The sequence below is a fragment of the Seriola lalandi genome, unplaced genomic scaffold, assembly GCF_002814215.2.
Source record: "Seriola lalandi dorsalis isolate HSWRI2012SDOR001 ecotype SW California unplaced genomic scaffold, Sedor1 jcf7180002054949, whole genome shotgun sequence".
NCBI lineage: Eukaryota > Metazoa > Chordata > Actinopteri > Carangiformes > Carangidae > Seriola > Seriola lalandi.
This window is the reverse complement of record NW_019525500.1, coordinates 1,373,449-1,399,829: the sequence shown is the minus strand read 5'-3', so window position 1 is coordinate 1,399,829 and position 26,381 is coordinate 1,373,449. Positions and strand designations below refer to the sequence as shown.

At 40.3% G+C, this 26,381-nt stretch overlaps 1 protein-coding gene across 16 annotated transcripts in view; it reads left to right on the top strand.

Moving 5' to 3' along the window:
• Window positions 1–26,381, top strand: part of dock7 (dedicator of cytokinesis 7) — a 46,424-nt gene that overhangs the window by 17,813 nt on the left and 2,230 nt on the right. Inside the window, exons 15-50 of one of the 16 annotated variants that reach the window (XM_023394551.2) lie at window positions 1,186–1,303; window positions 1,608–1,678; window positions 3,108–3,246; window positions 3,570–3,671; window positions 4,104–4,190; window positions 5,068–5,299; window positions 6,362–6,526; window positions 6,740–6,760; window positions 7,103–7,272; window positions 8,415–8,507; window positions 10,206–10,295; window positions 11,814–11,909; window positions 12,029–12,169; window positions 12,405–12,518; window positions 13,014–13,181; window positions 13,391–13,530; window positions 13,911–14,080; window positions 14,810–14,988; window positions 15,140–15,322; window positions 16,041–16,200; window positions 16,418–16,514; window positions 17,162–17,179; window positions 18,250–18,346; window positions 18,503–18,637; window positions 18,734–18,886; window positions 19,422–19,580; window positions 19,776–19,876; window positions 19,994–20,186; window positions 20,329–20,472; window positions 20,721–20,852; window positions 21,994–22,008; window positions 24,644–24,769; window positions 25,050–25,139; window positions 25,261–25,497; window positions 25,678–25,821; window positions 25,966–26,072. In XM_023394551.2, coding sequence (XP_023250319.1) covers window positions 1,186–1,303; window positions 1,608–1,678; window positions 3,108–3,246; window positions 3,570–3,671; window positions 4,104–4,190; window positions 5,068–5,299; window positions 6,362–6,526; window positions 6,740–6,760; window positions 7,103–7,272; window positions 8,415–8,507; window positions 10,206–10,295; window positions 11,814–11,909; window positions 12,029–12,169; window positions 12,405–12,518; window positions 13,014–13,181; window positions 13,391–13,530; window positions 13,911–14,080; window positions 14,810–14,988; window positions 15,140–15,322; window positions 16,041–16,200; window positions 16,418–16,514; window positions 17,162–17,179; window positions 18,250–18,346; window positions 18,503–18,637; window positions 18,734–18,886; window positions 19,422–19,580; window positions 19,776–19,876; window positions 19,994–20,186; window positions 20,329–20,472; window positions 20,721–20,852; window positions 21,994–22,008; window positions 24,644–24,769; window positions 25,050–25,139; window positions 25,261–25,497; window positions 25,678–25,821; window positions 25,966–26,072 — 4,587 coding nt within the window. Of the gene's footprint in view, window positions 1–1,185; window positions 1,304–1,607; window positions 1,679–3,107; window positions 3,247–3,569; window positions 3,672–4,103; window positions 4,191–5,067; window positions 5,300–6,361; window positions 6,527–6,739; window positions 6,761–7,102; window positions 7,273–8,414; window positions 8,508–10,205; window positions 10,296–11,813; window positions 11,910–12,028; window positions 12,170–12,404; window positions 12,519–13,013; window positions 13,182–13,390; window positions 13,531–13,910; window positions 14,081–14,809; window positions 14,989–15,139; window positions 15,323–16,040; window positions 16,201–16,417; window positions 16,515–17,161; window positions 17,180–18,249; window positions 18,347–18,502; window positions 18,638–18,733; window positions 18,887–19,421; window positions 19,581–19,775; window positions 19,877–19,993; window positions 20,187–20,328; window positions 20,473–20,720; window positions 20,853–21,993; window positions 22,009–24,634; window positions 24,770–25,049; window positions 25,140–25,260; window positions 25,498–25,677; window positions 25,822–25,965; window positions 26,073–26,381 lie in introns of all 16 variants that reach the window. The other 15 variants (XM_087170484.1, XM_023394555.2, XM_087170477.1 and 12 more) reach the window with 15 other exon arrangements.

The window sequence follows — 26,381 nt, the reverse complement described above, 5'->3', positions numbered from 1 at the left end:
TTATTTTAGTGCATTTTTAAGTGGCCATACCCAGTTTTGAATATAGAATTTACACACTCTTCTCAGCACCTTTCAGCCTTTGATTTTTTCTCCCACATAGTATTGACCAATTAACATGGCAGACTTGCTTTTTATTTACCATCCCCTCTCTGCATGCTCTAAATTGCTAAAGAATAATTTTGCCACTAGGCCTCTTAAACGCTTATCCTGATCTATGTTGAGAGTCAGTAAACAATGACTTTGTCCCGTTATGTTGCCTCTAGGCCCAAAATGGGAAAGGTGGGTAGCTGCCATCTGACAGTGGGGAATGTCTTGGCAGAGCTGTGGAGTTGTAATGCAGAGTTTGTACTGATTAACCTAAGTTGAGTGTGATGAGATAAACTGTCCAATCAATGATACTTCCATTTGTGCTTCTATGGGTATTCCAGCTTTGCCTCAGTAAAGTCAACTTGGGGTCTATTTCAGTTCAAGTTCAACAACCCACTTTGAAGCTGCAATAAAAATTGTTAGGACAAGGTTGGCAGAGGGTAACAGAACAAGAAATTGTAATCATCAGGCAAGAGAGATTCCCACGCTTCCTTGTTAGTTGTGGTTCCAGCTGTGGTCTCTGTGGGGCCATCCCCCACAGATTCGACTACGTCATTGTGGTTTGTCAGCTGATCCCGGGTTACTTTTCACTTCCTACTCTGGGGTCGCCTCCTTCTTCCCGACGGTGTAGTAACCAGTGTTTTTGACAGTAGAGTACAATCTGTACATCTACCAATCAGATTATGGTTTACCTGCCATGGTGGCATTGCCCTTTAAATCAATCAGATTGCAGACTCTGATAACTATGCAAGGTATTTAGGTCAAGCTCTTTGGTTTAGTTATCAGAGTAAGAGGTCATGGTTTAAGTTGCGGACAGTGATAGTAAATGACCATTGTTATTAAGGTGCTTTTTTAGATATCTGAAAAGTTACTCTGCAGTATTATGAGAGTTACTATAGAGGTTAAAATCACCCGTTTACCCATTTATTTTCAAAATAGTTATTACCCTTTTCCATGACATAGTGTAATAATAGAAAATGCATACAAGAGTTTTATAAATTGTCATGTTTCTTTTGCACTGTTATTGATCTGACATAATTTTATAATGTGCCTCGTTTTCTCTGTGTTTGTGTCGGTGCACATACGTATGTTTTTCAGGAATCTGCTGTATGTGAACCCTCAGAGTCTTAACTTTGCCAACCGCCAAGGCTCTGCCCGTAACATCACAGTGAAAGTACAATTTATGAATGGAGAGGATCCAAACAATGCAATGCCGGTACGCTTTGACAAGACGCTATAAGATAAAACCATTCCCATTTATGAATTAGTCTCATTATTGTCAGTCATACCATTATGCTCTGTCTTAGCTTAATGTGTTACTATGTTGGCAACTGAGGACTTCTACCAGCTCATGTTTTATGTTGATTAATGTAGTGACAAAAGCTGTGCAATGAAACAGCACTGCATTATTCGACAGCTGTGTGCATGCTTACTAATATGCATGTTAAGTGCGACTCATAATTTATTGTAAGCTGGATTCAATGTCACTGAATGTCAGTGCTGTTGTTATTATCCCCCAGGTGATATTTGGGAAGTCCAGCTGTGCAGATTTCTCTAAAGAGGCCTACACTGCTGTGGTGTACCATAACAGGTAAGGACTTGTCTCTTGGCATCATATGGTTTTAATAGTCTCTACAGTTTAGTTTCTACAGTGTCCTGTACTGAACCCAAATCAAACATCATTCAAGAAATTAGTCAACTGAAAATTTGACTGTTTGGTCTGGAAAAGTAAGTGTAATAACAATCATCCTTTTTGGATCCAAAGATCCAAAAAGTTTGTATGTACTCGTATGGTCGATAATTAAACTAATAATTAAACTCACAGATGTTCCCTTGTAATTCAGCTTTATCATGACATATATTCATACACCTCCACTACCCTACCTTTGATGGCATTTGTTAAAGAAAGAGTTCAGTCAACCTTCTGGATATTGTCATGTGGTGTCCTTGGCACAAGTTTCTTCCATCTGTACATTAGAGTTGAGGATTCTCTAATATTTTATCACCACTATTAGGTGTTTTTTATGACACCCAGTGGTTTGTCATTTGTCACTCAGGGGTCAAACATTCAAGGCCAAAATTAATCAACCTATGAATAATGTACCACTGTGACAAGGACAATCATGCATCGAGACCTTATACCTAGCCTGTATAAGTGCTTATAGTTAATTGACAATTATAGTCTGCGTTTCACTCAGAAATGGCACAATATTTTTCTTGTCAGCCCATTAAACGCAAATGAGAGACAAATGAATGACAATCCTTTCTTTTATAAGATATGTTTTTTTTTTTGTTTTTTTTTAAAGCTTCCACGTAAGTGCTTATATCTGCTCTTGGCTTTAATGTAATGTGCCCTGCCAATAACACATAATCTTTTCTACTGTGATAAAGTTGCTCCTAGTGCTGTTCCTTCTTGAGGATTATTGCTTTTCTGGCCCAGAACCAAAATGTTTGTTCCCATGAGAAATTAGGGTTTTTCTCTGACCCTTTTAAACAGTTTTGCTTATTTCCACTCTCTAGGCAATCCTAGTGGGTTTGTTCATGGGTCTTCTGTAGTTGGAAGTTGTTTGTTTCTGGGCATTGGCAAGTTTCATCCTGTGGGAATATAAAGAATTCCGCTGAAGTGAATTATGAAGTGTTATATAATGTATTTCTTTTCAGATCATTTGACGTCCACTATGAACCCCTGCTCTGCCTTGAGACAAAGTTTCCCAAATAATGAATGGACTCAGCTGGAAATATTTTCTATTTCCAGCTGAGTCCATTCTTAGTAATTTCCAGCATGGGTTGTATGAATGTTTTCTGGGAAAGCAATGGGAGGACCCTATATATATTCATGACTTAACCCATTCTGACTCAAGCAAGATGGCATTGAGATGGCAGTCTGAAAATGATCCTTTCTATGTAGTTTGTTAAATACACTATTTTGGGTGTCTTTTCTAATCTATCAATTTATTGAATAAAAACCAGCTTGTAATGCTGCACAGTCTTGTATAATTGTTACTAATTGCTGTCATCAGATCACCTGACTTTCATGATGAGGTCAAGATCAAGTTGCCTGCCTCCCTGTCGGACCACCACCACATTCTCTTCACCTTTTACCATGTCAGCTGTCAGCAGAAGCAAAACACACCTCTGGAGACCCCTGTGGGATACACGGTAGGTAACAGTCACTAGTACGGCTACAGTAACCATGTAGACTCTTAACATGGTTCTAGCAAACAGCTATTGGACTCTCACTCTTGTAGTGCCCACGCAGGCTTAAGTGTAAACTTAGACATGCTCATTCACATGTGATTAAACAGTAAGTCATTATTTATTTCACACAGGCACATACTCAATTCTCTTTTAAACAACACAGCATTGTAGACAGATGTGCGTGTGTACATTTAAAGCCTTGAGAACACCATAGTGAATTTAGAATATGTTTTATATGAAAAAACCAATAACTTTCAATCTGTTATATCTTCCTGTCTCTTTAGTGGATCCCCATGTTGCAGAATGGGCGTCTACGGACAGGACACTTTTGTCTCCCTGTGTCACTGGAGAAACCACCACAATCCTACTCTGTTCTCTCCCCAGATGTAAGACACAGTTTATTAAGTGTTTTTAATGTATGTATGAATGAATGAATTAAAGCATAGAATTAGTGTAGATTAAATCTCAATGGGCAGTTAAGATATGTTTATCTAAGTTTTTTGCTTTATAAGTTCTTCATCCGTGTTGTATGCATGGTAAGGAATGATGGAGCATGAGGGATATATTATGCTGAAGCATGATATCAGGTATTCTCAGGGTGCCTTCTGTAGTATCTCAGGGAAAAAGCAACATCATCAATACTCATTAATTTCTCTGTTTGATTTTTGGTTGAGATGGAGAGGCTTTGGAAGAGTCTTCAAACTTTATTATTATAAGCAGAATCAATGTCAAACAGTGCTCAGCGGCAAATCTTCTCACTCTTGGCAAAATTGTAATTGTGAAGTGCATATTTATAACTAGGTGTTTTTGTTCTTCAGGTTCCTCTCCCAGGGATGAAGTGGGTGGATAACCATCGTGGAGTATTCAATGTGGAAGTCGTGGCTGTTTCAACCATTCACACACAGGTAACTATTGTTTTCACTAGCCTTACTAACAGTGTTTTGGGGGATTTTAGGGATTAACTCTCATCACCTCTCATCCTCCTTACTCTGTCCCATGTTTTCTGTTGATAGTATCTGTATATATTTGAACTGAGGGGAAGTGCTGCTGGAAAATGAAAATCTTAGATTACCAAAATAACCTGCTTTTCAAGAATGAGGAAGAACAGCTTGATATAAACTGCCAAAGATTCAATTTCACAACCATCACACAAACATAATCATTTTAAATCCCAATTAAAGTTAAGAGAAACAACCACACAGTGTTTTCACACTTAGACAGGAATTCCTTCCCAACACCAGTTCATTAGTGGGTGAGGCTCACCTCACCAGTTATTTACTGAGGTCTACTCCATCTCTGTGTCGGCTGTGGTGTGGAGAGCTTGACTGTGGTCCCCAGGAGCCTAACTGGGGCTAATGTGCTCATAAATCACTGCTCCTGGCGCAGATTAGACTTGCTGGATTCTACTCTGTTCTTGTAGTAATGTTCGTTTTGCGGTTTCCATGCAGTGAGCCAACTTGCCAGCTCAGAGTTACAGACGAGTAGATCCAAGCTCACTTTTGTTTGTTGAGTCCCTTCCCCCCTTTTTTCTCTTCACCTTTCTCTAACTTGAACATTGTTACGTTTTGTTTTTTCTCTAACCCTGGTCACTTCTTTTTATCTTGTGTTTACCCTCCATCTATCTTTGTCATCTCTCACTTTCATCGTTGTCTTCTTCTCTTCCGTCTTTTACCATCCCTTTCTTTCTACATCCCCTTCCCTGCATTGCATTTGTTTTGCCAACAAATTTCGACTCTCTATTCTCCTTTGCATCTCCATTCTTCTCTCTCTCTCCCTCTCTAGGACCAGTACCTGGATAAGTTCTTTGCCTTGGTACATGCCCTGGATGAGCACATGTTTCCAGTCAGGATAGGAGACATGCGGATCATGGAGAACAACCTGGAGGCTGAGCTCAAGTCCAGCATTGCAGCTCTCAACTCTTCCCAGCTGGAGCCAGTGGTTCGATTCCTTCATCTCCTACTCGACAAGTTGGTGTTGCTTGTAGTTCGGCCGCCGGTCATTGCTGGACAGATAGGTAAATTACGTATTACATTTAACTGAAAGACCTTGAGCTTGAAGGTGATGTTAAACATGTCAAGAACAGTGCAGTGTCAAATGTGATGCTCAAAGCTATAAAGTTTAATTTTCTCTTGTCTAAAGAAGATAGATATAAATTAACATTAAAAGTTTTCTTAGAGTAGCTCATGGCAATATGTCAACAAACCTGTGGTGGCTCAGGTTCGTCACCACTGCAGCCTTTTCCACTGAAAGCTATGAAATGATAAAATATGATACAATACGAACAAAAATTAAATTTGCCTGCGGAGTCTCCACATTTGGTGGAATTTGCGATTCATTCATCTTTTTTATGATGTGTTTTGCATATGACATGTAAATTCAGTGAATTGCAATATACTGTACATATGATGTAAGCAATCTTATCGTTTTAATTACTAAAAGGAAATGGTCTGAAATAAAATAAGTAAAGGAAAAATCCAAAAAGAAATAAATCTACACATCTAAAATTCATCTGGACAAATACAGGCATAAGACAAGTGACCCATTGCAGAGTCCATAATTCAATGAATGATTCTGATTGATTTTTGACAGTATCCTCTCTATTTTGCACAGTAACACTAGCACAGAAGTCTTATGTCTTAAGTGTTAAACGTAAAGTTTAAAACAATATTATTTTGCATACAGAATATGAATGCATACCAAAGTCACTCTAAAACAACCTTTCCTGATGTAACTACATTTTAATGGACAAAGACGTTGCCATTCACACAGTCTCTAAGTCAGCATTAGAATCGATAGTAGTCCAAAATATTTGTAAAAGCACTATTTGGGAGACATGAAAAGGGTCTAAATATTTATGCTAAGAAATTACTTATTGTGTGACAATCTTTGTAGATATCTTTTTTTGAGTGGGTCATCCTGTGGACTCACATATTGTACCCTTCATGTCTATCTGCACTGCTATGTGATCATGTTGACATTTTTACACGTGTTCAATTTGCTTCTGTCTGTACCTCTGTTTGTATGTGTCTGTCTGTGTGTGTGTGTGTCTGTGTGTGTGTGTGTGTGTGTGTTTTAGTGAATCTGGGCCAGGCATCTTTCGAGGTCATGGCGTCTATAGTGAACCGGCTTCACAAGTACCTGGACACCAGCCAGGACATGCATGGCCGCAACAGCTTGCTGTCCTCTTACATACACTACGTCTTCCGATTGCCCAGCACTGACCCCAACTCACCATCGCCAGGTATTCAAGACAGTTAACCTCCTCACATTTTTCTTTGTTCCATATCTGTTCTTCTGTTTTCTCCTTTTAAGTTAACCTCATCAAACCCCCAACTCACCTCACTGGGTGTCTGTGATCAAACCTACCTGCCATAATTTTTCTTCTCCTATTTCTTTTTATCTTTTGCTTTTGTTTCCTCCCACATCCATTTTGTCTTCTGCCTGCTCAACACAGACCCCAACTCATCCTTAACAGGTAGATATGGTCCATTGCTGTACATCTTAATGTCTTTGCAAGTGTTTTTCCTTTTCAGTTAAAATTACATCAAGCTGTTTCATCATTTCATGTGCGGTAGAAGACACAATTTCCACGGCACACATTGGTTGCTCCATGTAACTGTCATCAATTATGAATAACTATATTATTATAACTTAACTACTTGTTAAGGGGTGGGGTTGAATTAGTTTTTAGTACAGGCACCTGGAGCGGGGTTGAAATGCAATCGTCATGTCTGTGGACTTACAATGGCTTTTTAGTTTTGGTTATTTCCATCTCATCTCACTTGTCCCATTTTCCTTCTACTGTCTGTTGTCCCAGGCCCGGGGGGGTTGGGAGGTTCGGTTCACTATGCCACCATGGCTCGCTCAGCCGTTCGACCAGCCAGCCTCAACCTCAACCGCTCCCGTAGCCTTAGCAACAGTAACCCTGACATTTCCGGTACACCCACTTCTCCTGATGATGAGGTCCGCTCCATCATTGGCAGCAAGGTAAGTTCATCAAACAGTGTCTTTGGATATACCTGTAAGTTCTTTTATCTCAGTACTTTTAGAGCTCAGTAGATTTTCTGTTAAAAGTACAAAAGTGGCACTCAAACTCAAAATGTTAAAAGTGGACAGAACCAACAGTGATAGCTTTAGTATTTCAGGCACTTGTCCCTGTTGCATTATTTGGCTTGTCCACACTGCACGTGAATTTCAGATATAAATATTGTAACATTGTTGTAATCCTGCAGCTCTTATTGATTTGTGATGTATTTTAGACATGCTCCTGTTAGGTGACCAAGTCTATAGTTCTTAACCCACATCAAGGTAGAGGCCTTCCATGTGCACAGTGACCCAGGGGACTATTTTATCAACATGTAAACTGTATAGCCAATGTGTAAACATAAGCCTGGACATCTTATCTATCTAACCGCTGTAACAGCAACCTGACACACAAACACACACACATGCACACACAATGCTCAGTCTGTGCAGGTTGTGAAAGGCATACAAGACATTAATTTATGGTCTCATCAGTAAAGCAGATGCTGTAAGAAGATAGAACAGCACATTGCTTCACGAGTCATATATCTTTTTAAAGACATTAACAGTAGTGTAGTCTTTTCAGTTTCGACCAGACTTTTTTGTTCCTTTTTATTTTATGTTATTTATCTGTTGTCATGCATTTTGTCTGGTATAATTTGTAATTTGCCACTTCAAACATTTTGTTTTAATTTAACCCAAAATGTAGCAGTGAGTGAATCATGTAATGTGCCTTTCTAATGGTCTTGCTGTACTGTTAACCATGATATGATGGATGCAGCCCCCTGTTTGATGAATGTGCCCTTTGCTGCTAATACTTGACTAAACCTTTCTTCTCTTGCCTGTGAGGGAGGGGAAGTTATATCTTACACAGTGAGAGAGAGAGGGAGAGAGAGAGAACCTATGTGCTTTGCTCCTCTGTGGTGATGATTTGGATGTTTAATTTACTGACAGCTAACCTTTTTTGGCCCTTGGCATCTTCCAGTAGTCCTGACCTCTGAACTTCTGTAACCTGTCATTATTCCTTCCCTCCTCCTTCCCCCGTGCTGCTCGCTTATTCCCTTGCCTCCTGCCTGCCTTGTGTCCTTTGACCTTGGCACACCTAGGGCTTAGACCGCTCCAACTCGTGGGTGCACACCATGGGCTGTAAGAGTGCCCCCTGGGGATCCAGCCCTGGGTCCGCTCCAGAAACCATGCAGGTGGTTTTATGAATGCCCCGTCCTCCACTTTGCCTCACTACAAAAAGAACTCACCCTATTCACCTTGAAGGGATACTGGGATATTTGGAGTTTTGGTTTATTTGTGTACTTTCTCAGAGTTATTGACAGGAAGGAGAATGCTGGGGCATGGGTGCAATCCTTATCCTACTTAAGATTTTTATTTGCGTTGTCTTGTTTTTTTTTTTTTTTGTTTTTTTTTTAATCTGTCAAAGCATCCTATTGTCTAGATGCTTCCAGTGGTTTTCAGTCACAAGACTATGATCACTATCACTTCTTGCTGTTTTTCTCCAAACTAGAGAGCACAGAACCCTTTACAAAATACATAGTGTAGTGCAAGGACAAAAAAGACCAAAACTTCAGAATATTGCAGTATTCTGGTAAACTTACAATCACGAACCTCCCATGATCCCACACATGGGAGTCACAGCCGCCTCCATGCCCCTCTGTCTGTCACGCTAGAGTCTCAGGTGTCATCCCTCTTTACTTCTCACACCTAACACCTCTCTTTTTCTCAGTACTTGCAGGAAAAGATGCATCTATATAGATATGCTATATTCAGATTTGAATTAATACCAGAGTTATCCATGGCTGCAATTGTTGGCCTCCATTTCTTTTCATGTCAAACTTACCTGATGTTTTGGGTTTACACCAGGCAGTTCTTGCTAAAACCTAAAACTACAAGGGTCCATCTGTGAATATGTCACAGGATGTTGGAGTGGTAGAGAAAAAGGGTAGTGTTAGAAATCATATTCATCATCAGAGTAGATTTTTCTCACATTCATTTTTTTTCATCTGTTATTTCGTTTTTCTCATTTTATTCGCTCTCACTGCTTTAATCCCATGGTCCCCCACTCTCAGCTAGTATCCCTGCATGACTTTCTACTAACCCTACATAGCATTAACTTTCTCACTGGAGCATGGTGTATCTGTGAGTGTGAATGTGTGTCTACATGTGTGAAGCCTGTGTCAGCTTCACTTTCCATCTTCATGTGATGTCATGTCCTCTGTCACTTTAAGTTGTCATGACATAAGCCTTTGTTACTTACTAATTTACACATATTATTATTGATATCTGGAAACCAAGATCAAATTAATTCAGCATATTGCAATCATAAAAACGCTGCTAGATTACCACATTCAATTAAATGTGCTAACATCGACAGAGCACATACATTATTTGCATTTAACCTGCAATTGAACAATATGTTATTTAACTTACCAATAATAATTCCCGTGATACTGGAGGATGGTTTTTCCTTATGCCATTCTACGATTCTGAAGTATTGTATTAACCTTGAGGGATGCAGAATGGTACATCATTAAGCAATGGCTGTAACATCAAGGAAAATAAATGAGTTTTGTGTCATCACTTGATCTCATGGCTCTTTATGCAGCCATTTTGCATCCCTCCTCAACGAACTCAAACTCTACTGATGTATCTGACTGTTCTAGATTATGGGTACAACACTTTTAAGTGTTGCGGCCCTGTCCTGTGTCTAATTGTTCTGTGTCTTCATGTGTGAAAAGTATGTGCTAGCAATCACAATAGTGTGTAGTGTGCGTGCGTGTGACCCTGCAGACACATTACCATGTGTGCTGAGGGAAAAGGTGCAACCCCACGCTCTCGTTGCTCCTTCACTAACCTTGTTGTCACCGTTCCATTCATCCCACCCATAGGCCATGGAGCGCTGTGGCAATCGCATGTCTTCGCACACTGAGAGCGCCAGTTTCTTGCAAACTTTAACAGGACGGTTGCCCACAAAAAAGGTAGAGCCACTTGCACTGGGGGAGGAGCCAACCCCGCCCACCTCTTTATTCGCCTCCTCACCTGTCTTGTCTGTGGATGTGTGCCTCTGGATTCATTGATGTCGTATTTGGTGGTTGTGGAGTCTTGTTGAATGCTGAATGTCACTGATCTGCCTCTCGTTCTGAATGTGTCGGGGAGTTTTCGATGTGAATGTTGGTTGTGGTCTGGCTAACGCTGACTGTGTGTTACAGAAAGTTGTATCCACGTAGTCTGGGAAGTCTTCATTCACTGTGCACACTTAGCTCAGTCACAGAGTGTTGACAGTTTCATTTAAAGAGCCAGCATGGTTTGCCTTTTAATCATGTGCCCTGGCAGAGATATTGAACCAGCACTACAAAGAGTTTCCTCATATTAACAGTTTTATTAAAAAAAAACAAAAAAAAAAAACTCAAGGTCCACTTTCTGGCTTTTAACCCCACAGCTTTCAAGTACTTTTTATGGCCTTCCTCAGCTGATGCAGTTTGCTCAGTTGTTTGTACTGTGCAATACTCAGTTGTTAATGCTGAGTCCTTTGAAGAAGTAGAAATCATCATTCTAGTAAATGCACATTAATATGAAAAAGATTCAAATGTGTGCAGGCAGCACTTACATAATATACAGATTTAAAATGTGGCTCTCAATCAGGTCCTGCCCTTTCCTATATTTATTATGCCAACAGGATTAAGGAAGACTTGCCAGACTGGAATACAGTCAGTGTGTTGGCCAGACTATGTTGGATGCTGGTTTTGCATAAAAAATGCACACCGAGATAAATGCAAGTTATTGATGCACAATACTTAGAAGAAATGAAGAAGAAAAAATTCTTCACTCCATGCAAAAAAGGAATTTCTTTTCTCCATGTAAAGGAAAAAGCGTATTAACACAAAAATAGTGCTATTTGCATGGTAGTAGAAGTGCATTTTTTCTTCATTTCTAAAAAGTAAAAAATTGTTACACACAATTCAGAATTATATATATATATATATATATATATATTTACATTTAAATTTTTAAAAGTGTATTCATTTAGATTTTTGATAGTTGATAACCTGAATTTTAACACCTAGCCAAACCCTTTGTCTTTAATCAAATTTTCAGTGTTAGAGGTGCAGGAGCTTTACTGGACTGTATTGTTCATTCATGTAGAGAATGTTAGTTTTGTTAATTATTGTTACAGTTTTGGGTTTCAAAACTGATACCCTCCATCAGGTTAATTTGAGTTTGGGACAAGAGAGATCTTTACATGTCACTTACCAATATACATCTATAGTCGGTTAGGTTTTATTTTGTGCCTTATCCCCCATTAGTAAATACATTTTGGAACCCTGCTTCAGTATGTACAACACGTAAACCTAGCTATATTTTAAGTGAAGATAGTGTGTTCTTTTTCTGGTCCCTCACATTCTTTCTGTCTGGCTCTATTGCTCTCTGTTTCCCTCTCCCTCTCTGTTCCTTCCTCTCCACCTCCTTGTCTCTATGTCTTATACTTTCCTACTCAGCTCTTCCATGAGGAGTTGGCCCTCCAGTGGGTGGTGAGCAGTGGGAGCGTAAGGGAGGGTGCTCTACAGCAGGCCTGGTTTTTCTTTGAACTCATGGTAGGAAACAATTTTGACACAAAAAAAGAGCTTTGTCCTTATTAGTCATCACAGTACAGTAATTTTTCTGTGAAATACAATATCTTGTGTTGTATCCCAATGAACATCTTGACCCACAGGTGAAGAGCATTATCCACCACCTTTACTTCGCTGACCGCTTAGAGTCGCCCAGGAAGAACCGTTTTCCAGAACGCTTCATGGATGACATTACAGCCCTGGTCAGCACCATTGCTGGTGACATTGTCTCTCGATTCCAGAAGGTAAATAATGACCCAATCAATTATCTCATAGGATCAGAGGGTCAGGAAATATATGAAATTGGCAAAGGTTTTTTTCAGGAAGTAAAATTAAAACAGAATGCGCTTGTTGGGCTTTCATAATGTGCCACATTATATCATCCTTTTTGTCTGTTTCTTTGACTAAATAATAAAGCTGAAATCATGTTCGAACCACCAACTCTGGAAACTTTATCAGATGTGTTTCTCATCCAATCAGGACCTGGAGCTTGTGGAGAGACTAAACACTAGTCTGGCCTTCTTTCTCAATGACTTACTGTCAGTCATGGACCGAGGCTTTGTCTTTACCCTCGTCAGGGCATACTGGAAACAGGTACATTTCTAAAAAAAAATGTATTATTATTTTTTTTGTACATGTTGTAAATTTATTTTTACCACCATTTTTATGATACACAATAATGCAATTCTAGCAGTACCAATATAAGAAAAAAGAGAGCAGATGTATTGTAGGTGTCTAAGTTCAGCAACTATCAGAAAGCAGACAGGAGTATGCAAATTAAAATCAGTGACTCCACAAAAAAAAAAAAGAATTGAGGTCTCCTTTTAGGATGGGTGTTCATTGAAAGCTAGTGCCAAATATTGTCCTGTTTGTCTTTGTTCTGGTGCTGTTAAACATTCCTTTAATGATGGATCCCGTGTTCAGTCTAAGGTTTATAAATAAAGCACTAAGAATATATCAGGTCTAATTTGTGATATTTCAAAATTTCAGTTATTTTGACAGCACATAACCCATTTTTATTCATTAGGATGCATTTTCAGTGCTTCTTTAAAAATATACACTAATGTGCATGGTTTCCTCTCCCTCCAGGTGTCCACAAAACTTTACACTCTGCAGAACCCAACCCTGGAGTCTTTGAGGCTTGACTTCTTGAGAATTGTTTGCAGCCACGAACATTACGTCACCCTCAATCTGCCCTGCAGTCTGCTCACACCACCTGCCTCGCCTTCCCCCTCTGTGTCTTCAGCGACCTCACAGGTCAGAGAAAAAGAAATGTAGAGAGATTGTACATTGTCTCCTCAGATCACTGTTTTCACTCATCTTTAACATAATGATAGTCTTACAACAAAAAAGACAGCTGACAGGTTAGCTTTAGTTACAGTCAAAATACTCACCTTATAAAATAAAATATGAATGGTGTCTGTCTGGTTTGGATGTTCTTAGTAACTCTCTCTCTTCTGCCACAGAGCTCTGGGTTCTCCACACATGTCCAGGATCAAAAGATAGCCAACATGTTTGAGCTGTCTGTCCCCTTCCGAGAGCAGCACTATCTGGCTGGACTGGTGCTGTCTGAACTGTCTGTAATACTGGACCCAGACAACGAGGGGTTAGTATGTTTTGGATGCACAGTTCACAAACTTGTCAGAATTGTGGTTTTATTAAGTATTAGTGATTAAGGAAAGGTACTGGATCACATGGTAATGAAGGGGTGTAATTGTATCTGCAGATGTCTACCCAATAAACTGCCAAGTACTGCAGAGAAAGGAAAGTGATATTTTCACTTTAGTGCGTCTGTATCTGTTGGTGAGAGATAAGCCTGTATGCATAGGGATTTATAAACAAGTGCATACATGCTGAGCAAGCATGGGAGTGAGTTATGGTCTCCCTCACCTCCCTCCTTCTCTCTCCTTTCTGTCCTTTTCATACTTTGAATGAAATACCTGATCTCTTTTGTCTTTAATTTTTCTTTCTTTCTTTTCACTGCAGGATGTTTGGTCTCCATAAGAAAGTTGTGAGTGTTGTTCATAACCTCCTGTCCAGCCACGACTCTGACCCACGCTACGCAGATCCTGAGGTCAAGGCCCGGGTCGCCATGCTGTACCTGCCTCTAATTGGTATTGTCATGGAAACACTACCACAGCTCCATGACTTCACAGGTAAAGATGAGGAGCAATATTTTGAACATACAGTAATTTAATAACAAACAATATTTTATTTGGTGTATTTGTCTTTGTTGTTTCACTCCCCAGCTGCCAGTGCGTCAGTTATCATATCTAATTGTTCACTTCCCAATATCCAGTCAGCAGCACCGTTATCAGATTCCTCTTCACTGAAACAGTTGAAGCAGTTTTGCAGACTGTGGTTTCTCTTCTGTGATGTGATGTGGCCAGATGTGTAAAACTCTGAACTATTCAAACAACTTTGAACAAACTGTAAAGTTACATTGTGACCTTGAATATTATATCATCTGGAACCTGAAAGGTTATCATTCGATCTGCGAAGGATGTTGCACCTTACCATAATGTACAAGCTGATCAATAACTTGAGTTCATCCTTAACACATTTCTTTTTCTCGCCTAACCCCCCTACCCTTGTTAACCTGTCTTCCCTTGAGCTTGTATTTAAATGACCCATTCATAAATTAATATTAGCAGTAGTTCCAGAGTCAGTTAAAGCCAGAGTTAGTCAAGGCCATTTTATAAAGTATGGTATGAATAAAATTTGCGTTTAAGGAATGATCCTGCTTAACTTGCTTAAATGTAGTACCTGCTCATGCTCATTCAGAGTAGAGAGAGGGCATGTCAACAGCAGTTAATGTCGTGTACATATATAGTGGGATTCGTTAACAACATTAATTTTCTTTTCACTCCTTTTTGTGTCACTAGAGTCCCATAACCAGTGGGGTCGGCCGGGTGGTCCACAGGGGGCAGCGGTGGGCAGCAGTGGAGAAGAGGCAGAGGGAGAGGGTAACAGCATGATCAGCCAGACTGTTGCCATGGCGATAGCAGGCACCTCCACTGCCTCTCCAATGTCACGACCAAGCAGCTTCTTGCTCAACTCGCAGGTAAATCCCCATTTGTGACATGTTGTGATGTACAATTGTCTACAGTGAACACAACATTCCTCATACTGTATATTTTTCCCAAATCTGTTGTTTCGTATCATACCTCCTCTCTATTACCTCCCTCTTGACTTCTCCTGGTCCATCTCTCCAGGCGAGTCGTCAGCATGGAAGCTTCTCGGCCGAGTCAAGCCGTAGTCTGCTCATCTGTCTGCTGTGGGTGCTGAAGAATGCCGACGAGCTGGTGTTACAGAAGTGGTTCACAGACCTGTCAGTGTCCCAGCTCAACCGCCTGCTGGACCTTCTCTACCTCTGCGTCTCCTGCTTTGAGTACAAGGTAATATCAACAGTGAATACACTCACTGACTGACAAGATGGCCTCTAGTGTGCCCACCTATTTAGTGTACCTTATTCTTTTATATTCTAACAATTAGGGAATCCCTTGGGCTGATACAATACTTATGAAAGAAACGGGTTGGATAACTCTACACACATTAATGTTTCTTTTTTTTTTCTTTTTTTTTATTCATATTGGTCAACATATATTTCAGACAACACACAGGAAATTGTAAACAGCAAAAGTTCATATCCAATAAACAAAAAGGTGGCTTATTTGTAGACAAACTGAACGATTTGCAGTGGACTTTCATATGTGTATATCAGCTCCACTAATGACTAAACCAAAAGCTATTTACCAGATAGGTTCACGTTTTGTTTTGTTGTTTTGGTTTGTTGTGCATTGTCCTCTTGCATATAGAACATAAGCTTCTCTGAGGTTAATATTCTTTGGCTACTGAATGTGGGGATAAAATAATATAAGCGCACTACTTTCTCTGCCATAATCATTGTTATTTCATTACATAATTGGTAGAACTTGCTCTTTCTGCTATGCTGTCTGTTTGTTGTTTGCTTTTTCATGCTTGCACATTTGCTCTTATGCTACTAACCTGCTTTGCTTGCTGGTGCTGTGCTGCAAATAACTTCCCTGCTCTGTGTGTGTGTGTGTATGTGTCTTCTCTGTCCGTCCACTCATCCTCTGCCTCATTGCATACAAGGCCCATGTTGTGTTCACCATGCAGGGGAAGAAGGCGTTCGAACGAATGAACAGTCTGACCTTTAAGAAGTCCAAAGACATGAAGGCGAAGCTGGAGGAGGCCATACTGGGCAGCATTGGTGCCAGACAGGAGATGGTGCGACGCAGCCGCGGACAGCTAGGTGAGGGCACACGCTCATATAAACAAATGCGAAGGAGAGAATATGACTCACACAAACATGTACAGAAATACACACAATTAATCTGTATCCTGGTTTTCACTCTCCACACATGCATACTTACAACATGCACGCATGAAGTCGCTCACATTGTTCTGTGTACACGTAGCATCTTTCACCACCATTAAAAAAAGTAAATGATTGCTCCTCCAACATTTAGAGCGGAGTCCATCTGGCAGCGCTTTTGGCAGTCAGGAGAACCTTCGATGGAGGAAGGACATGACCCACTGGAGACAAAACAGCGAAAAGATGGACAAGTACGCTCTTTTTAACACTTACATTCACTTTTCTAATTCTTATTTTATGTAGCAGAAAAAGATACCCAAAGAGACCTGATCTGAAACCGTGTTCTCTGGGTTTTTGTTTCAACAAACGCACAGATATTTTTAAGTGTGTAAAAGGTGTGTAGTCCATAATTCACCAATTCATAAGTGTGTATAAAAATGTTCATCTCCTATTGACTCTCCAGCTCCAAATGTGATAATTTTCCATTTTTTACTTGGAATCGGTCACTTAGACGATACACCCATACATTATGTTTCATGTTCAAGTGTGAAAATGATCATCCTTTAAGCCTCTTAACTGAAAATCAGTGCTGCTGAAGTCCTTCTTGTAATACATAGCATGTCATCATAAGCTATGCTAAAAACCATTCATTGTTCATTATTATTTTTCACGTTTTGCTGGATTTACATAGGAAAAGGATCAGAGTTGCTACAAATTTTTGTGTTTGACCAGCAACTACAGATATGTGTGTGTGGGTGTGTGTGTGTGTGTGTGTGTGTGGTATCTGTTTATGTCATATGATAGCTCTTTTCTTTTCTGTTATTTCATAAATTCAGCTCCAGCCTTTGTTTTCTGTTAACTTCCATTTGTTCTCTCATGTTGCTGTGTGTTTATGTAGGAGTCACAGATCAGTCAGGTATTGTATGGTCCACATTTGCTGTGTGCTCCTTCAAATTCTCCCCTGCTTTAGTTCCTCATTTATGCAGTATTCTTATGCATTTGGGAAGTTAGACAGTTGAAATGGACAAAAAATTAATTTATTAGTCTGTATTAAATTCCCTCCCCATGAACTCGGCTTTGAACAAGTCTTGAAAATGATTGTAATTCATTTTGTTCTGGGTGAGCCACATTAGTGCTCTAGCCACTGATGCAGCCGTATTATGAATTAATTTCTTCTCCATTTTAACTCTCTAAGTTCACACATGTATATAAATGCACCAACAGAGACCCCCTGATCTTGGTTCTGACCCTTGAACCCCCCTCCCAATCCCATCAGTTCCTCCGTCCTGGTAACAATGTCTGTCTCAGGGTTGGTAGTGGTTGCAGTGGGTCTGTTTTGGCTTTTTAACCAGTGTGCTTCTTGTTTTGGGGTTCTGACTCGTGTGTCCCTGATTCCTGCTAAAGCAAAAAACAAGACAATTGTAGCCATAGCTATTGTTTGTCATAGATTATGTGTGTGTTCATTTGAATAATATAAAAGTGAGATACATTAAAACTAAAACCCAGTCCTGCTATAATTTCATGTGCTCAAACATAGACATTTTAGAACATGTACACTTGTTGGCAGACTTTTGAACCCCTCGGTAGATAAACAACATTTAACTCTTGTGTTCCATTTACAGACCATAACTTAGCTATTCACTGACTTGAAATCTGTATTTCTTAAGTCATTGCATTAGCCCAACTGTGTACATCTGGATCATTTGAAATGGTTGTGGTCAATGTAGATTGCAGGGTAACATTGGATTTTTCATAGATAAAGTTGTATGAAAATAAGATTTCATTGATTAAACTTTGAGGAAATTAGAAGATTGGCCAAGGTTCTCACCACACACAAAACTATTACATCGTTTGTGATTAGGGGCATTGGTTTGAATTTGGTGACCGCCTGGAAGCTCATGCATCATTGAAAGATAAATCATCAGCATCGCAATTTGGGAATTGTTAATCATTTTTTGACGGTGTCTTCTGCTTCATTAATTATAGGACCAGGGCAGAGTTGGAACATGAAGCACTTATTGATGGTAACCTTGCAACGGAGGCCAACTTAATTATTCTTGATACTTTGGAGATCATTGTACAGGTACAAGACTTTCTACATTTACCCATACAAAATGCAATCATGCATGAGCACAGTCATAAATGCTGATATTGTTGTTGTCATCTAGTCTAACACTTCAGCACACAAAAACCAAGATGTGCTCTTGTAACAACTGCATATGTGTCCCTCCTCATCCAGACAGTATCAGTGACAGAATCCAAGGAGAGTATCTTGGGCGGTGTGCTGAAGGTGCTGCTCCACAGCATGGCCTGCAACCAGAGCGCCCTCTACCTCCAGCACTGTTTTGCCACACAAAGGGCACTTGTGTCTAAGGTTAGACTACTGGGCTATTATGCAGGGCTTCATTTCAATTCATCGTTTATCCAGTTTCTTACAGAACTTCGTAATGACTTCTCTCTGCTTGTTTAGTTTCCTGAGCTGCTGTTCGAGGAGGAGACAGAGCAGTGTGCTGACCTGTGTTTGCGGCTACTGAGGAGCTGCAGCAGCAGCATCAGTACCATCAGGGCCCACGCCAGCGCTTCCCTCTACCTCCTCATGAGGCAAAACTTTGAGATCGGCAACGTGAGTACAACTGCAAAACCAAATGTTTACAACCTAAAATGTTGTGCCGCTGTGGTGTTTCAGTGATGAAGATTAAAAGTACCAGTGTCTCTAACCTCACATGTCTCCAGAAATGACCTCTAATTGAATCTCGCACGTTAAGAAGCCTGTGAAGCCGTGTGCTTTGCAAGCACTTCTTACTCAGAGAACAGATTGTTCGGAATGATCTGTTTACGTTAAAAAGCACTTACTGTTGGTTGGCCAGTTCTCAGCTATTGTCTTGTATAGGTTCATTACTATTTTTCTTTCACTTTACGCCACCCAATTTAGTACAAAACCAAACACTGTAATCAGCCATCCAATTTAGACGCAATTACTTGTGCATGCATCATTTCCTTTGTTCTAATACAGTCAGACTTTTCACACACAGACCTTTTGAAAATAGGTTATAAGGGAGAAGGGATGTCTGCTCTGCACAGTGCTTCTTTTGCAGTCTATATCTCTCACGCGTAAGTCAGTAGCCTTGACAAAATACCGTTGGTGGTTGGTCTTTCAGAACTTTGCAAGAGTGAAGATGCAGGTGACCATGTCTCTTTCCTCGCTGGTGGGAACATCTCAGAATTTTAATGAGGAGTTCTTGCGTCGTTCTCTAAAGACCATCCTTACATACGCAGAGGAGGACCTGGAGCTGAGGGAGACCACATTCCCAGACCAGGTACTGCTTTATCCATTGAGTTGTTTGTTGAACATCTATCACATTATGAGAAGCTGACAACTTATTACTATTGGTTGATTTATTTGCTGATTTTAGTTATTTTTATCTCTGTACTCCTATACACCTTGTTCTCTGTAAGATAAATTATTGGGGAAGCACCCATGTAACTCATGGTTTCCATTCTTTTTTTTCCAGGTCCAGGACCTTGTGTTTAACCTGCACATGATTCTCTCTGACACAGTGAAGATGAAGGAGCACCAGGAAGATCCTGAGATGCTGATAGATCTCATGTACAGGTACAGAATACATTTGCACTCAAGCTTGTGATTACGGACTTATTTCTGCACTACGATCATCATTATCTTGTTATTCATGTGCCTTAATGCATGTGGCATGTCTGTGTCTGCATCCAGGATTGCAAAAGGTTATCAGACCTCTCCAGACTTGCGACTGACGTGGCTCCAGAACATGGCTGGAAAACACTCAGAGAGGAATAACCACGCTGAGGCTGCTCAGTGTCTGGTGCACAGCGCTGCTCTGGTTGCAGAATACTTGAGCATGCTGGAGGACCGCAAGTATCTGCCTGTGGGCTGTGTCACATTCCAGGTAAGGACAGTTCTAGTAATAATGTTTGTACCATATGCCTCTCCTCTGACGTAATCTATGTCTTGGTCGATATGCCTGCTATCGTCTGTGCTTAAATATTTTTTTGTATTTGTGCGTGTGTGTTTGTGTGCACGTGCGCCAGAACATTTCCTCCAATGTGCTGGAGGAATCTGCAGTCTCTGATGATGTGGTGTCACCGGATGAAGAGGGCATTTGCTCAGGCAAATACTTTACTGAGATCGGTCTCGTGGGACTCCTGGAGCAGGCTGCTGCCTCTTTCTCCATGGTAAGATGTAGAGAAAGAATAAAATAGTTCATTAGATGGATCCTGATAATGATCTCCTAGATTAATTTTTTCCAAATCTGCTCATCCAGAGTTTAGTATAGAAATAGTAATGAACAGTATAAAAGCAGGAAGTCAGATTTTCATGTAACTTGTTCAGCTAGTCAAAATCTATATATTTAGGCCAAAGTATTGGTATTTTTGGGCGACTTATTGTACTATGCTGACATTTGTCTCGCTCTCCCCTCCAGGCCGGCATGTACGAGGCGGTAAACGAAGTGTACAAGGTACTGATCCCTATTCATGAAGCCAACAGGGACGCAAAGAAGCTGGCCACCATTCATGGTAAACTACAGGAAGCCTTTGGGAAAATTGTTCACCAGGTAAATGCACACACATGGTGTAGTTCTCCTCTTCCACACAAGACTCTTTTAGCTTGAGATGCAAAGTTGCTGCTGGATTTTTTTCAAGAACGAAATGAGAAATTTTTTATTTATTTTTTTTATCTCGGTGTGACCCAGATTTGATATTTTATTTCCACTGTCAGTCTCCTTCTATAAAAAGATCACATTTAGGTTACATAAGGTCACAAATTAGTTTTTTTTCCCTTTGTTCTTGTGAAAATCCAGTAAGAGCCATGTAGTGAAAAGGATAGGATAACTGGATAGCATGTTCCAAGACTTTCACTCAGTATAAAAATGTCAAAATGTCACTGACACATTCACATGAATGTTTTGCAGAGCTGCACCTTTATCAGACACATTGCTTCATCACATTCATGAGGCAGTGTAGAGGGGTTGAATTCCTTGCATCGGGGATTTACATTAGAAAAATGAGACAAGAACAAGGTCAAGTTACACAAAGGGTTCAAGGAGAAAAGATTCTCATCTGCAGTGCCTCAAAATACTTTGCATTCATCACGGTCTTGAAAGAAGTAACATGGTAATGTCACCAAACAGGAAATATCCTGGATATGTAACGACGTTGCCCTCACACCAGCTTTCACACAGACACAGCTTTGCATGGTTTTATTATTTGTCATTTTGATTCCAGTGTATTTATATATTTATTTGTATTTTGTCTGAAACCTTGCATGCTTTATTATGGTTTTGAAGTACGAAACAAAGGATGCATGAGGTGTGTGAAAAGACTCCAGTTGGGTTTGTTTTATCTGAAAGGCCAGTTGTGTGACTCATAAAGACGATGTGTAGTTACAGTGTGGGCTGGGTTACAGTCGCCTGGTGTGCAGACCAACAGCTCTCAACAACAACAAACAAACAGATGTTGATTCATTCGATGAAGATAACATCCAATGTTTCTTTTGTACCTTTGATATCTTGAGGTCAATTGCTCTGTTCTCCAGTTCGACAGCTAGTAACCTGGATTTATTTCATTAAAGAGTCCATTCTCCTTGCTGTAACATTGTGTGTGTGTGTGTTTGGTGGCACACTGTGTGTGTGTGTGTGTGTGGTGGGGTGTGTGTGTGTTGTCGTTCACATGTCCTGTATTCTCTTTGTCACACAGAGTACTGGCTGGGAGGTAGGTGGCTTAACGGTTCCTGCTTGGCCCTGCTCACGTTGTTTATCTTCTTTTTTTTTGTATTTTTACTTTTATTTACTTTCATCTTTTTATTTGCTATTTGTGGGCATTCTGTCTTTGCTTTGTTACATACATCCAATCCATTAACACCTGCAGACAATGTCAACTGTCTGCCCCCCACTGGGGATACCTGCTGTACGTGCAGCAACACCCTCACCGTTTTCCTCTCTCCTCCTTCCTCTTACTGAGAAAGAGGAGCTTGTTTTTTTAATGTGACAGTGTTGGCAGGCTGTGCATGGGAGCCACAGTGTGTGACACTAATGACAAAAGTCTCAGTGAATGCATCACCTGCACAATCCGCACTTTTCCCATCCTCATCTTCTGTCTGTTTGCTGGTGTGTCAGTCAGAACACACTCATTGACTGGCACCGCCCGCTGTCACACTTCATCTCATCTCATCCTCAACCACAGGGCTCGATTTCAGTGCACTGTTCCTACGTGAAGGGTATCTGTTAGCCTCCCTGCTCTAGCCATGGGTCATTTTTCCACACACAATTAAACAAGCCTTTTAAATCACAAGGTGTTGTAAACTTTCATTGGGTCGAAGCTAGAACCAAATTCCTGAGGAAGTGGCTTTTTTTCCAAGAGGGTTGATCTCACAGTAATCTCAGGATTACTTGATTTATCCCTTTTGATTTTGATTAGTTCATATTCTTGCCCTTTCTTTTAATAGTTCAAACTAAATCGACCCCTGATTTTTTTTTTTTTTTCATCCATTCTGTTCTTTATTAACCCCTGAGTTTCATGTTTTGTTGCATGAATTGGACAAAGCATTCCTTGTTCCTTTTGGAATTGCACTGAGTGCATGGTGTGTTTCTGAAGGTTGTGGATCTTTATTTTCTCACTCTGTCTTTCTGTTTTCTTGGTAACTGTCTGCCTTTGCATGGTCTGGATCCTCCATAATGAGTTGATGTTCTTTCTCAAAATCAATGGAGATATTTTTGCTGTTGTGTGTTAGTGTTGTGTTTTAAATTCTCTGGAGGAACCCAATCCTGATTAAAATTTGTTCTGTTTTCTCCTTTTTGATTTCCCTGGTTGCCGACCCTTCCTTCCCACTTTACTTAATTGTGTCTTGTGGTAAGTTCCTTAGTTTTCAGGGCTTCTTAAATTACTGCTTAAATTTCTTTTTAATTAGCACTTCAAGTGATTGATTTTTTTTTAGATTTGCCCTAAACCAAGAGGGTTTATCTAATTATCTTTTACAAGAAGTTGGATGCCAGTCGCTTCAAATTTCCTCAGCTTCCCCATTTCTCATGCCATACACACACCTACAGACTTGTTTACACACACCTGTGTCATACCTGCTGTACCCTCCTGACTTTAAGTATGTACTTTATTGTGGCACTCCCTTCTGGATGTCCTCTCCAAAGATAGGTCTGTGCAGAACAAAAATGTGAGTCTCTGTATTTGCTGGCTGGTTTCTCGTCTTTGAACTTAAGTACTTCCTAAGATATGACGGGGTGGTTGAGTTTAGGCATCAGTTTGAAGGTTTGGTCATTTTTGTTCTGCAAAGACACAGTGTTTCTTTTGTTCTTCTTTCTCTGTTCATTGCTCGTTGCTGATGGATGCCATCTTAAGGCCTTTAGCAGCCCTCTCTCTGGCTTTCATCTTTGAGCTTGGCCAAGTTTTTGTAAAACAGAACACAGACAATATGTACATACAAGCTGGGTAAAAAGAAGATGTCAGAGTTAGAGCTGAGTTCAGTTTATTGAATAATATTCCCATTCAGATGTATCTACTATACTTATTTATATCATGCGAATACTCTGCTGGCTGGTGAAGGAGGCTGTTGTTTCCTGTTGATCTTTGGTTCTTTTTGCCTGATATTCGGAGGTGAAACACTGCACTGCCTGTCCTCTGTCAACTCCTCTACAGTTGTAGAGGTGAAACAGCTGTAGAACAAGCTTGTAAAAAGTGGAACTTTTACTGTGGATGAAAAGACGTTACGCCTGGTTCTTACTGTGGGACTATTGACTAACGTATGGATGACGATCTGGATGTTGCGGTTTTCTATCGGATACTGGCCTCCATAGACATCTACAGATTCACCTGTACAGATTGCAACACAGCGAGCAGAATTTGCAAAATGTTCATGTATTAAATGAAAGTGCTGTGACTAAGGTCTGATCTATAGTAGTGATATTTGCAGGTTGCCTTGCAGATTCTGAATCTCTCTGTCGCACCTTTAGCTCTCATTCTCTTCTGCCATTCATATGTCTGAATGTACTACAACTCTTTCTCCCTTCCTTTACCACAGTGTACTTTACAGACAGGGAGCTGAAGTCTGTTATGATTTGGATGGATTTCAGTCAGTCAGAACTCATATATAAAGTCATGTAGTTGTAAATCATCACAGGGCTCCACTGTTAGTTACAGTATGCTACAAAACTTTGTAAGAGTTTATGATTTTCACTGTCTCTCTGACGGGAATCTGATTTGGGGCGGTGACTTTTGACACCTCTTCGTTTTTCATATCAGCTGTTTCTTAAAGTCAAACTAAACATGTACTTACATTAATTAAATCCCTTTAATTCCAGCACTGACATTTATTTTCCTCTGCTCGCAGGACGGGAAGAGGATGTTTGGTACATACTTCAGAGTTGGATTTTACGGTTCAAAATTTGGCGATTTAGACGAGCAAGAGTTTGTCTACAAAGAGCCCGCCATCACGAAGCTAGCAGAAATCTCTCACAGGCTGGAGGTAAACACCAAGAAATTACATCATAGAATAGCATGTTAGGTGGTGAAAATCCAAACAGTTATTTGTGAGTTACATGAGATGTTTCTCAAATTTTTCCCGAGACCTAAATAAAAGTTTTGATGTCAAATTTCTAATCCAAACACTTAAATTTAACAACCATTGGCTTTCCACAGAACTATGTAGGTCAGGTACTACTCAGTTGCAATGTTGTTTTACCACTTAGATGTTTGCTGTTAGTCTTCTAAAACTTCATGAGGCCCTGTGCTGCATTTCTTCTCAGGGTTTCTATGGGGAACGATTCGGAGAGGACCAGGTAGAAGTCATTAAAGATTCCAACCCGGTGGACAAGTGCAAGTTGGACCCAAATAAGGTCGGTGTGGGGCAGTGTCTCCATATTGTTGGATAAACAGCCACTGACGGTGATTTCGGTCGAGCTGTTGGTCTGAATATCCAACAGAACAGTAGAAACTAAGCTGTCTCTCTTCCTGCAGGCATTCATCCAGATCACATATGTGGAGCCGTATTTTGACACATACGAGATGAAGGACCGCATCACCTACTTTGACAAGAACTACAACTTGCGACGTTTCGTGTACTGCACCCCTTTCACCCTGGATGGGCGGGCACATGGGGACCTGCATGAACAGTTCAAACGCAAGACCATCCTCACCACCTCCCACGCCTTCCCTTATATCAAGACACGGATCAACATCATCCACAAAGAGGAGGTAAGTGAATGTTTCAACTGATTAATGGAAATACTGGTTTTTATTTTGTTTTTTTACTGTTAACGCAAAACAACATAACTTGTCTGTGTAAGGAGGTATTCTGGAGGTAAGGAGGGTATAAACCTGTTGTGCACATTCAGTCTGATCACTAAAACCACTTGTGTTTCTGTCATTTTCCAGATTATTTCCACACCCATCGAGGTGGCAATAGAGGACATGCAAAAGAAGACTCAGGAGTTGGCCTTTGCCACCCACCAGGACCCTGCTGATGCCAAGATGTTGCAGATGGTCCTACAGGGATCAGTTGGTACAACAGTCAACCAGGTAAAGTTTCAAGATGTCAGGTACATCTGACAATAGATATAGTTCTCAGTTTCAAAAGCATTATTGCAAAGGCCAAATACTCAGTATTTGCATATTCAGTATCAGAAGATGTGTATGGATAATCAAATTCTCTGTTTTCCTCAGGGTCCCTTGGAGGTGGCTCAGGTGTTCCTCTCAGAAATCCCCAGTGACCCAAAACTGTACAGGCACCACAATAAGCTACGGCTCTGCTTCAAAGACTTCACCAAGAGGTATGGACTGTGGATGATTAATCATATACCTGTTAACAGCACTTTGGAAATTTGTCCGAGGGACAGTAGATTTAAAGGACCAGTGTGTAGTATTCAGGGGGATCTATTGACAGAAATGGACTATAATATTCATAATTATGTTTTTATTAGTGTATAATCACTGGAAACTAAGAATCGTTGTGTTCTTGTAAGCTAAGAATGGGCCTTTCACATCTACATAAGGAGGGGGTCCTCTTCCATGGAGCCCACCCTGTTTCTACAGTAACCCAGAATAGAGAAACAAAACACTGGCTTTAGAGAGGGCCTGTC